The sequence below is a fragment of the Eucalyptus grandis genome, chromosome 4, assembly GCF_016545825.1.
Source record: "Eucalyptus grandis isolate ANBG69807.140 chromosome 4, ASM1654582v1, whole genome shotgun sequence".
In the NCBI taxonomy this organism is placed as follows: domain Eukaryota; kingdom Viridiplantae; phylum Streptophyta; class Magnoliopsida; order Myrtales; family Myrtaceae; genus Eucalyptus; species Eucalyptus grandis.
This window is the reverse complement of record NC_052615.1, coordinates 38539576-38552712: the sequence shown is the minus strand read 5'-3', so window position 1 is coordinate 38552712 and position 13137 is coordinate 38539576. Positions and strand designations below refer to the sequence as shown.

Here is a 13137-nt window from a genome sequence, read left to right as displayed (position 1 = left end):
TGCCTTGTTTATTAGAAAAAAAGTAACGATTATCTTTCCATTATCTGAACCGAAACTAAACCGTATTGAAAGTGCATGAAATGTCAATTTGATTGGGTTTGGTTCAGTTCGATTTTTCAATTCAGATCTAACATCCCTACCTCAACATACTCGAGTCTAGGCATTGGGGACCTAGTCCTAGGCGCCAAGGTTCGAGGCCTAGCCTTAATAGACTCGGGCATAGCCGGTTGGGGTCCTGACCATAGGCCCGGCCTCAATGGATATAGGCATGGGAGCTAGGGTCCTAACACAACCTCGATGGATTTGAACCTGGGCATCAAGGGACCTGGTATTGAGATTAATTTTGTTCTAATTTTTTGTTCATCATTTGATGTCTCTATTAAGTTAGATAATTGCATTGTGGGGTATACTTGCTTGCCGCTGTTGTAATTCTCCCAACTAAACTTTTTTAAAATATTCAATTTTCTTGCATTTACTTTTCTGGTTTTGATCCTAAGCTAGGGTGACTCTGTTGTGATTTTTTTGCAACGACGGGTGTTTCTCAACCAAAAATATTTAGATGCTTAACCTGGAAACCTGAATAGCCATTTTTTCTCACTAATATATGTTAATATTCTGGATTGATTTATTGTTTTGGTCTAAATTCTGAATTGATGAATAGGTGGACTATTTGGCTGAAGATAGAATGGAAGCTTTTTTTGGGCATGTTTGGGAACTTGCCAAATAATAACCGATTCTATTATTTTATTCTCGGGAATAGATTTAGAACAAAAATCAGTTCAGTAAATTTTTTGTTCTAAGGAATAGATTTGGAACATAATTAAGAAGTGAAAAAAAAAATTGTTTATTCGTCCTTGACAATGATTCGAGAATCAAGTCAAATCAAATTTCTTTTTTCTTTTGTCTCTTCTTTTCTTCTTGTTCTTCTTTATTCTCTCTTATTCTTCCATCGTTGCCAGTCATCGGTGACCGATTGACTGAGGTCTCACAAGCTCACCAGGCCAAGGCAAGGTTCAAAGAGCTCGTCGGAGACTTCGGAGACTCACCCAACCATCAGTGATCCATTGAGGTTCAGCCAACCCTTGGCTGGGCAAGCTTGGCCAATGAGGCGTAGCCTTGCTAGGGATTGGTGATGCTCCGACAAGGTCATCAACCCTCGTCTAGCAGATCGCCAGTCATCCCGAGGCCGGTGATTGACTAACGCTTGAAGAAGAAGAGAAAAAAAAAGAAAAAAGGAAAATTAAAAGAAAAAAAAGTAATAAAATTATTAAGAAAATGGTTTAAATTAGAAAATTTGAGGATAGTGTCAAATGCAATTCTATTCCAATAATAGAATTTTTGTGCAATTATTAAACATATTCAAATGCTTAAAAATTGTTTCTAGGAAACAGAATAAAATGAATCATTTATGATAAGAAATTATTTTCGAGAACAGAATGATTACCAAACACACATTTTATGTGGGGAAAAAATCTCGTAACTTGTGATCACATATAAATAACAAGGAAAAATTTTATTTCATCATAAAATTTCTAGGAAAATTTGTCAGTACTCAATAAGTAAATTTAACATTTTTCGCAATTAATGTACTGATCAAGTCACAAACTTAATACTGTGTAAATCTGACTATATAATCTAAGTTTAGGTATGTAAAAGCTAAATTAATTTGTTACGCCACTATAATAGTTATCGAATACTGGCCAGTGCGTTAGAAAAGTCTTGTAATTGAATAAGTCACTCTTTCCTCTGGTAGTGGGCCTCCTCTTTCGACCGCTTTGCATGAGAAAGGGTTCCAGAGCCAGATATCCTGAAGAGGGCATAAAGTCAGGCAATTTGCGTTCTAGTTGCCAATTTTTTCCCTGAACGTGAGGCTTATCATTTCATATAAAAACAAGCCTATAGAGTAAGAAGCATTAAAACACATAATCTCCCATAGAGGGGGTCATGGGTAAGAAACTTCATAACATGGAAGGGCCTTACATCTAAAGGCCTTTACAACTCAATCTGCTAGTCTATTTGAATCTCGAGGACAGCAAGCCAAGTCAAGACTCTCATGAAGGGCCAAGAAGCCTAAGCATTATGGAATAAATGCGCATTTGGTAACGTTTCTATTCAAAAATTGTTCCAAGGAATAGAAATAGTTAAACTTGTATAATTATTTCTTTTTCGGGGAACAATTTTTAACATTTCCGTTCAAAAATTGGTTAAAAATTGTTCCAAGGAATAGAAATAGTTAAACTTGTATAATTATTTCTTTTCGGGGAACAATTTTTAAACAGAAAACGCATTTGATAACCGCACAAAATTTCTGTTCCAGAATAAAAAAAAAAACAAAAAACACGTTTGGTAAACTTATATAATTTTTTTGTTTCTTTTAATTTTTTAATATTTTTATTTTATTTTTCCTTTTTCTTTTCCTTTTGGCGATCACCGACTTTGCCCGGCCAATGCGAGGCTTGCCGTGGCCGGGCGATCTCGGCCTCGCGCCCCCTCACGGCCGATCGGCGGCCATAGCCGAGGCCGGCGAACCACCAAAGAAAAAGAAGAAGAAAATGAGAAAAAAAAAGTGTTTCTCGAAATTGTTTCTAGTAACAAGAAACAAGTTTTTTTACTTATCGTTTCTATTCCAAATCTGTTCTTGAGAATAAAATGTAAACAAACGCGTTTCTGTTCTTTTTTTGTTCCTCGGAACAAAAGAACAAAAATTTGTGTTTCGGGGAACAAAAACAGATTTAAACAAACAGGGCCTAAGTGGCTCAACGTCCCAAGAGCAAAGAAAGGAATCTTGCAGGAAGCTTATCAAGATTGAACTATATCAGTTTCCAGCACATATTTCTATCTAGATCGACTAGCAAAGTGACAAAGAGCATGGAGACAAGCAAGGGTTTCGAAATGAAGAGCGGAGGACACTCGAATTGGTTGTGCAGCTCCTTTGATCAATCTCCCTTCAGAATCGCCGCAAACAAAAGCAAAAACCCCTTACGTAGACCCTGGGAAATGCGATCCATCAATGTTGATCTTTAGCGTCCCTAGTTGGGTGGTCTCCACCTCGGAGGTAAATGCTTCGATGCACACTCTCCTCCTTGTTACTTCTGTTCCACTTCGCATAGTTGTAGTGCATGGCAAGAGATGAGTCTACCATGCTTCTAGGACTAGGATTTCGGTGGTGGAAGACAAAGGTATTACGCGCAAGCCAAATATTCCAAAGAGTTGCTGCGATAAGCTCAAAGGGTAGGTTCTTTAAAGTCAGATCTACAAAGTTCAACAACCACTCCTCGGTTCTAGTCACTTGTTGGTGAGAGAATTGGAAAATGAATTCTAGACTAGACCAAACCTGTTTTGCCCCCATCAAAGAGGAGGAAAAGATGTTCCACCGTTTCGGGTTCCTTTCAGCACAAGGGGCAGTGAGGCTCAAGTAAAAGCTTCCTTTTATACCAGTTACTCCTGGTTAGTAGAGCAATTTGGTAGACGCTCCACATGGATAATTTGACTTTGAGGAGTGTTTTTAACTTCCAAATTTGCTCCACAGAGAATTGGGAGTTTAGTAGGATGATGAAGCTTGCTTGTTGTCTTGGTCATCTTTCAAAGTTGATATAACCACTATTAACAAAGTAGCACCCAGACTGATTTTCTGACCAAACTAGCTTATCCTCTATTGAAATGATTGGTAGTGGAACTCTAGAATTTCATAAATGACTTGCTCATCAAAAAGGTTCCCCAATATATGCTCTTTCCATTGTTGTTCTATTGAGTCTATTAATTCAATAACCATTTTGGGATCTTGTTGGTTATATGGCACTCCTAGTACACCCCTTTCCAACCATCTATCCTCTCTAATTCTAATTTTCTGGCCATGACCTACTTTCCATCTCACCTCCTTTAAAATGGCTTCTCTATCCATTAGTAGGTTTTGCCAACCTCATGACGGGTGAGAAACCTTAACAGCATGCCAGAAGTCACAGCTTGGGAAGTAACTTCCTTTTAGTACTTTGTACCATAAAGCATTTGGAGCTTGCAATACTCTCCAAGCTTTGTTTTCCCAACATCACTCTATCGAAAGTAAGAAAATCTCTAAAGCCCAAACCGCCTTTGTCTTTCCTTTTCTTTAAAGTATCTAATTTTTTCCAACGAAGGCCAACTTTGGAGACATGTGCTTTCCGCCAAAACAAAGCTATCTTCCTTTCTATGGCTTTGCAAATCGATAATAGAATTTTAAAAATAGACATCGCAAATTGTGGCAAAGCTTGTACATTTGCTTTGATTAATATTTCTTTTCCATTTTGGACATAAAATTTTCTTTCCGACCTTCCAACTTCATGTTTACTCTTGCTAGCATCCATGTGAATATCTGCTTTTTTTTTTTTTGTTTGGCCCCAATCCAACAAGAGGCGCAAATACTTTTCAATTTTGTCAATCTCCAGAACACACATCTCTTGGGCCCATGTTCCTTCTAAGTTGAGAATGGCACCCTATACCAAAGAAGATACTTGATTTGTTTAGGTTGATTTCTTCACCTGATGCGAAGCAATATTGATGAAGGATCAATGTTAACTTTTGGCATTCCCTAACCTTTCCATCCATGAAGAAGTTGGAATCATTTGCAAATAGTAAATGGGAAAGTGTGGGCCAATACTTGTTTAGTCTAATTCCTTCGAAGCTCCCTAAAACCTTGGCTACCCTAATTTGATAGCATTAGAATAGAGCGCCTTCATTAGTAGTAGACAAATACAAGACAATATTCTTGTGATACAAGAAGTCCTTCACCAGTTAAAAATTGGGAAGAGGAAAAGAGATTGCATGCCATTCTAAAGCTCTATATGAAGAAAGTTTATGATAGAGTCGAATGTGATTTCCTAAAACTTTAATGACAAAGATGGGTTTCAGGGTAAGATGGGTTTCTTGGATTATGCAATGTGTCTCCACCGCCTCCCACAACGTCAAGTTTAATAAGGAATCCCTCCCTTTCTTTAAGTCCTTGAGAGGTCTTCGCTAGGGGGACCTTTTGTCTCCATACTTATTCATTATCGTGGCAAATGCACTCTCCTGCTTCTAGTTGCCATTGAATTGCTTGCAATTAATATCACAATGAAGAGGCGGAGCAGTGTTGAGATGAACCCCATTTCATGTAGGAGCCTGCGTATTTAATAAGGATTACTCAGACACGCACTTACCTATCAATAAAAGTGAAAAAAAAAATTAAAACTACTATTTTCTTATACACAGTGTAAAAAGGGAGCCTTTGCTTTTTTACCAACGAAGGCATATTAAATTATGAAAGGTAGTCTTTTACTTGGTTGTCCTACTCGTGACTAAAAATTTACTTTCGTGGACTAGATAAGTCGAAATAGTTGCTTCTCTCTTTGGTCTTTCCATAACTCAGATAGGATGAAGTATGAATTTGATTCAAGCCAGATTATCGGACTAGTTTAGCCTATTTAGCATAAGGATGAATGTTGCTGTATTTGCAATGGTCCAATAATTTGAAATGCCCCTACTGAAAATGGCCACAAAAGAAACTATTTTTTTTTTTTGGTTGTTGAATCTATTTTGATTGATCAATGTGTGATATTTCAAATCCTCGTTGCTAAACGAATCAAAGGAAAATGTTCGGTACTCGACCATGCAAGAGTAGTATACTAGGCCTTGGATAAACTGATAGATGTCTCCGACCTCCTTCCATATGCCTTCTTTCTAATTTTGCACACGAGAGGTCCAGACTAACGAGCAGCTTTCACATATACTAGGCCTTTAGAAAGGCAAGGCGATATAATATATATACCTTGGGAACAGGGAAAATCCAAATTTTGCCTCTTCAACTGCACAACCTAGTCTTCCGAAGTTGTAGTTTGGACGACGCTAGTACAAAAGAAAATACCGGACTGCTCACCCATCTAGAAAACTTGAGCAAGTAGAAAAGAGGACCACGCAAGAAGGCCACCAAAAAGTCTCCACCGGTGTCAAAAGCATCTACTCTTTACGCAAAAGCCGAGGAAGAAGATGCTGCTGAAAAACGAAAAAGACTTGCTCAGATATACCAAATTCGCATCAGGAGGGGCTTACCCTGAAAATGAAGCTAGATTCCTTCCAAGGGCATGACAATGGATATAATGGCACCTGTCATTTGTGGATTTGTCGATGTAATGACCGACAATAAAGATTGCGAAAAGTCAAGATGCTACAAAATCCCCTCCCTTGACGGCCTGGATTGGGTGAGGCCATCATGGCTCATGGACAACCCGACTCGATTCGATCCGATCCAATTCAATCCGAGCCCAACAAATAAGATCTGGATGATGATTACCCTTTCTTCATAAGGAGAGAAGTTAACGACATAAGCATGTTCACATTGAAGAAATATAGGATGTGATCTAAATGGATATTGATACATTTTCTTTATATTCATCTAAAGAGCACTCGGGTTCACCATGCCGTTACATACGGTGAACATCGAAAGAAATGGACCAATTTCATGTCCCTTTTTGAGGTGCACGAACACAATGAGGACGTAGTTTCTTCATTCGGGTTTAGTCTTCGATGCATTTATTAAGAATACTATTTCATGATCCAATCGATTTCTTTGATTTATAAAGGCATGTTTTTCAATGCTCTGAAGTTCAAAACTTTTTAAGGAGCATAGAGCATCTGGTTAGGCAATAGTATAAATAATCTTAACAGGATTACGATGTCATAATGTTTGAATTCACATAAGGAGAGACAAATTATATTTAGAGCCAACTATGTTTGTAGCTTTTCACATAAGGAGTGATGGCAGGGCCACTGCGGGTAACATGTTATTATGTTACCATTTACGGTGAGAGAAGAGAGACATGGAGCAAGCAGCAGGGTGAGGAATCGGGGCAGATAGCATTTTCTTGCGTCAAGTGCATTTTGTGGGCGACCGAAAACTTTAGGGATACAACGACGTCACGTTGGGGTTTGGGCGGATCGGGGATTCGATATACCGTCCTTGCTTCCATCCCTAAACCATGTCGCACGTGTAGGATCTCAGCACATATACCTATATGATATTTAACTTGCCCAGCGAATCTTCTCGAAAAGAATTTGGATGAGCGTGATGATACGTAGCCACATGGGGATCCATGGATGCCGATTCATGGCGATACCAAGATCATCGGAGAAAATTATCAAACAAAAAAAAAAATTACGTGAATTTAATTCTAAACTTTTTAATTTGGCTAAGTTAATCGTAAATATTCTCACAATTTGCTAATGTACCCCTTTTTTGCCAATTTTAATAGGAAATCGCTAATATGAATATTGACCATCACATGACCAATGCTAATGATGAACAATGTTTACATTTTCTTGAATTACTTACTTTTCTTTTTTCTTTTTTCTTTTTTTTTTCTCTCTCTCTTTTCTTTTTTGTGGGGCCCTACGAGGGTCGCCAAGCCTCGGCGATGACTAGCAATCCTCATCAACCACTAGGAGACGGCCACAAAGTTCTCGTTAGCCGTGAGCAAGGCAACCCTCGCCCAGATTTGGCAAGGACGTAGACAAGGGCCGCAACCCTCATCAATAGTTGGCAAGGACTAGTAGCTCCTTTCGTAGTGGCTAAATGAGGGTCAGTGGAAGAAAATTGAAAAGAAAAAAAGAAGAAAAGAAATACAAATTATAAAAAATAAATAACTCGATAAAGTTACAAAAATCATCCACGTCAGCGTTTGCCGTCACTAACTACGTCATGTAGGTCTACCGGTATTGACATCAGTGATTTTCGACCGAAATGACTGCATTGACAAATTATCAAAAAGGTTCGGAACTAAATTGACCAAGTTGACAATCGTATAATAGATTTAACATTTCTTTGGTGATTATCCTAACATCAAGGTGCAATTATTCTTTTGAGGAGGCAGTCAACCCGTATGCAAATTGGCTTAAGAACCTAGAAATTTCCGTTTGAACATTCTTCTGGATCCTACTTGAGATTTGAGCTTATTGTTGGTGGGGACAAGGTAGGTACCCGTGCTATTCGTCATTAATCTATAACCTGGCTTCGATGGTGATGGAACGAGGCGGATTTAATAGGAAATCCCACTCGCTCAGGCCCAAACGGACACAAATTCGTAGCGTGTTTAGGAAAGCAGAACGAGTTTGGGGCATGTCGCTAAAAACTCCATAGGGTTTGAGAACGGATAGGGGTTTTGTAGTTAGCAAACTTCATATCCGATCCGATATGGCATCTATTGAGATACGGTAAAGGCATTTGGGATTTTTTTTTTTTTTTCAGTTTCCCTACTGTGTTAAAACTTAAGGTTACTTCACTATAGACATTACAAATGTGAAGAACAGAATTTAGTATAATATAATATATTTCAACGGCGGCCATAAGTTCACACGTAACTTATAATTATTGTAAGACATGATTGTTGGATCTTAAATTCTTCCGAGCTTATGTCTCGGATTTGTCTCGATTTAAATTAGAGATTACGACACACGAGTTGAATAAATATTTGGGTTTCAAATTTGAGATAATTTATTATGTATCTAACATGTAACTATCATTTGTAGTACATTATTTTTGGAGGGCCGGGTGTTCCTAAGTTAGGCGAGTTTGAGATATCATATCGAAACCTATAATCGGTTTGTGGCGGGTTTGGAGTGCAATGAGGATGATGTTAATGGAATGGCTTTGGAACGCCCCCTTTCCATATACCTTTCTTCAACCAAAAAGAATATAGAAAAGGAGAATAAAAAGTTTAAGTAGATACTCATTCAAAAGAAAGAAAGGACATCTTTGTGCAGGAGGCTGGTGGCCCATCCACGCCCGGCATCAATCGCACCTTCCCTTCACCAAGAAAACACTCCAACTAGTGGTAGTGTACTAAATGTGAAAGGGAATGGATGCCCCCCCAAGGATTCATTGTTCAGTTGCCCGCATCGTCGGGCAATAGTTAATGTTGCTCCCCCAATTTGCACACAGACAGACGGAGAGATGGCCCCGGTTTCTTCGGGGTTCGGCTTAGTCGACTCGTGGGTCCAAAGCTCCCACAAGATGCCAAGCTTGTCCTCCATACGATCATGACGCTGCGACTTCAATCATTCTTCACCACAGCAAGCTGCATGTGGAGACGTCTCTCGTTGGCTCTCTCTCTTCTCTCTCTCTCTCTCTCTCTTCTGGACGCGAGAGAGAGAGATAGGGAGACAGAGGTATGGGGACATTAGGGCTCTCTGGAAGTGTCTACATCTTGCGATTTATAGAAATCATTCAGTAGGGGAGTCGTTTGTTTGGTGGGTTGTTGACGACCCTAGTCATGTCCTTGTATTTTAACTCTTATAGCTTATCCATCTATATCTCTCTCTCTCTCTCTCTCTCTCTCATCTTCTGAGGTTCGTCACCTCCACGTTCCATCATCGGCACACAGACATTTGTGCCCACTCGTTCCGAATTCAGCTTAGTGTCACGAGCCAACAGATTCCTTAGCCGCGAAATGACCCATGCGGCGCCTGGTGAGCAGAATTTGCTAGGCCAGCATTCTTTCTATAACTGTTCCATCAAACAATATGATGAATAACTTCTTTGTACCAGATCGTATCACGTCCAACTTTGCTCGAGCGTCTAATCCATCAAGATAGCAAATTTCTTTAAGCTCAACAACTGGTTTCGGCTTGCCATAGCCTTGTTAGGAGAGCGGCATCAGCTCCCTACTAATTTATGCACGGGAGGCCAAGCTCGTCTTCAGACTCCTAAGCGATATAATCATTCCATCTTATAACTCCTAACACCAATCATCATGACGCTACTCTCACGGACTAGTTGTGTTCATCTTCTCTGCCTCCTCACTCTTCACTCGATAACCTCAAGTACAGCTCACAAGTGTCACGAGTACGAGAGGATTCACGGACCGTAACATTAGCATATGTTGCTTGCTGAGGGCAACAATAGGTTTACAAGCGAAAAATTGATGCACAAAACTTGAGTTGATGCTGATCCCAACGCTTTGTCGCTTGCTATAGCAATGCGTAGGTTCGCTATCCTATCAATCTTTGTAAACTCATCCGGGTGCCATTCCAAACACAAAATCTGTCGGAAGCATGCGATTGATCTCTTTCCCATGACTCCACGAGAAGCATGTGTAGTCCACATCAGCTTGAAATCAAATGACTAAATTGTGCAAGTAAAAAATAGCTATTTGGCATGGTCATTATTAATCTTGAGAAATGATATAAGACTTGTATAAACTTTTATCATTTGGCTTTGATTTGAGATAACCTCATTTATTCAATATATCTTGCCGAATACAACACCTCTCGTACAAATTAATAATAATGAATTCTTAGTTAGTACTTTGTATTGCCAAATGTAACTAAGTCGGTTAGATCTCGATACGAATTTAAAAACCCTAGCACGCATCGTTATCTCACTGCTATTGCGCTATACGTATGAGAAATTTTGTATCCGCGGCCATTAAAGCTACCTTCCATTTTACCTCTACTTTCTTAGGTCGGCGGAATTGTACCTTCTTTTCTGCAAAAGTCGAGGGAAAGCACATACTGTCCTTATACAATTACACACCTGGCATATATAAAACAAAAAAATGAATCAGGCATCTTTTTTTTAAAGAACTCAATGCAACCTCTTTCCAGTAAAAAGTTATATATGCATCCGGGTCCTGTGAGCCTGCTCTATCTCGATCATCAAATCACGCGAGTATCGATGACCACATGGTAATTTGACTTGTACATCCACAACATAAGATCTTTAATCAAATTATTTACAGGGAAAAGTTAAAGAGATGTAATTCGAATACTTGCTAATCCTTCTTAAATGTCCTTTGGAGATTCGAAATTCACTATTTAATAAATGACTTCACTAAGATATTTAGTTCTATCTATTTCCACTTTTAATTAACTTACCCAGTGATAATTATCAATAACTATGCTATCGCTATTGAAAAATTTACATTACTTTAATTTGGTAACACACGCAAAAAGCAGAACAAAAATCCACCGCAAAAAGTGAGGCTTGAACCATCATGACAAAGGACTATTTTCGTGTCAATCCTGTCGATCATAAAGCCAAAAGATTAAAAACCAACCATTTCTTTTTCTAAAGTCAAATAGTGCAAAATTGTCCTTATCACCCTCTCCTATTTCTTTTCTTTCGTAAGGCTACAATCGAGGCGCAAGTAATCAATCACACAGATTTTCGATCGGCGCCAGATAATCCAAGCAATACAAGTATTGTATTATGCCGGAGAGAATCCGTATAAGCATTTATTTTCTTTTCTTCGTTCGAAAGGTTTTGCCCTCAATGGGGGGCCGTATGCATTTGTGGCTCCTAGAAATTATTACGTAGACTCGGTCTAAATAGCCGTAGACCGGATTCCATGCGGTATTCTTCCGGTTCTCTCTTTATATTAATCATCCCGGCCTTTGTTCCCACGCAATCTCTCTCTCCCTCAAACACCAAAAACCAACTTCCTTGGCACACAGAGACGCTCGAGACCGGCAAAATGCGGCCAGCACCGGAATCATCAGCCACCTCCCCGCCGGCGCCCCGAACTCCCCGCCACCTCGTGCCGCCGCAGCCCTTGCCGGCCACGACGTGCGACCTCCCCAGCTGCCGATGGCACCCCTACTCCGCCTCGGGCGACTTCGAGGCCAACGCCGCCATGATCCTCATCGTCCTCCTCTGCGGCCTCATCTGCGCCCTCGCCCTCAACACCGCCATCCGCTGCTTCCTCGGCGGCCATGGCCGTGGCCGGCCAGCTGCAGCCCACCGTCGCCGGCCCCAGCAGGGGCAGGAGGAGGAGGAGGAGGAGGAGGAACAGCAGCCCGAGCCCAAGCTCGGGGACTCCGACCTGATGGCGGCCCCGGCGGTGACCTACGCGCCGGGCGTGACGAAGCTGGCGGGGACGGAGGCGGAGTGTGCGATCTGCCTCACGGAGTTCGACGAGGGGGACGGGATTAGAGTCCTGGCGACGTGCAGCCACGGGTTCCATGTGGAGTGCATCGAGAGGTGGCTGCGCTCGCACAAGTCGTGCCCGACCTGCCGGAGCAGCTTGGTCGTGGACCGCCCCGGGAGCTCCGAGTCCGAGGGCGCCGACCATTGCCGGGAGAGTGCCGATCGGAGGGCGGGTTCCGCCGGCGAGAGCCTGTCCGGAGGAGCCGCGAGCGTATGAAACTTTACTGGGAAAAGGCTCTGATCTGGCCAATTTTCTGAGTTTAAATCCGCCTAATCGATGTAAATATTGTTGAGTTACTCCATGAATTGAAATTAGAGAAGTTCCTCAGTAATTCTGCAGCAATTCGTGAAGGTTAATGCAAAATATTCGAGCTAAATGTCGTCAACTTGACTATCAAAACGTGCCTACCGAAAATAATCGATAAAGAAAATAGTTCGGAGGATTGAACAGTGATTATAGTAATAATCAGTTAATTCTAGACTCTACATTAAATAATATCGAACGCCAATGACTTGTGCAGTTAATAATAATAATCATCACTGACGGTGATCGATTTCAATTATTTCTCTAAACGAACTAAACTGAAAATTTACTAATCTTGAACCAAAGTTATTGAAATGTCTTGCCCAAAAGCTCATGGTGGTGAAATTTAATAAAAGTTAATTCTCGACCTTATTGCGATTAGAATTCGTGGGAAAGAAAAAAATTATTTATAGATGGAATCAAATGCATAAAATTTACCAACAAAGGTGATGGGCTATCGACGAGAAGTCTTGAAATTTGTGTTGAGCATCGAACTTGATCTATAAACCCCATTATGATAGTAAAGTCATATAAATCATTGAAAACCGACAAAAAAAAAAATATAAATCATGGAAAGCGCCTAAAGTGGAAGTCAATCTCATTCATGATTATAGTGAAAATCAAGCATGGCGAAGCCGACATAAGTTACGAAATGCCATAACCTACTCTTTTCGCGAAGCGTATAGGGAAATTAGCGCGTTGTATTATTTTTCTTTTTTTTCTGATTCGACCTAACAAAATCGAGTTTATTCCCGAATACGACGTCGCTTGAGACGTCGCTGCGTGTCGCTCTCGTGGTCCCCCCCAAGTTTCAATACTGAGGATGCCTCGGGAAATTACAGTTGGAGGGCGATTTGTTAGCAAAAATCGGGGGGAAAAGCGGAAAACGACAGGGCGTACGACC

General features: G+C 40.5%; 1 protein-coding gene across 1 annotated transcript; it reads left to right on the top strand.

Moving 5' to 3' along the window:
• Positions 1-11328: 11328 nt before the first annotated feature.
• Positions 11329-12272, top strand: LOC104442306 (RING-H2 finger protein ATL79). Its single transcript, XM_010055689.3, has one exon. It carries the CDS (start codon positions 11352-11354, stop codon positions 12144-12146), a length of 795 nt encoding a protein of 264 aa, XP_010053991.3. The 5' UTR covers positions 11329-11351; the 3' UTR covers positions 12147-12272.
• Positions 12273-13137: the final 865 nt, after the last annotated feature.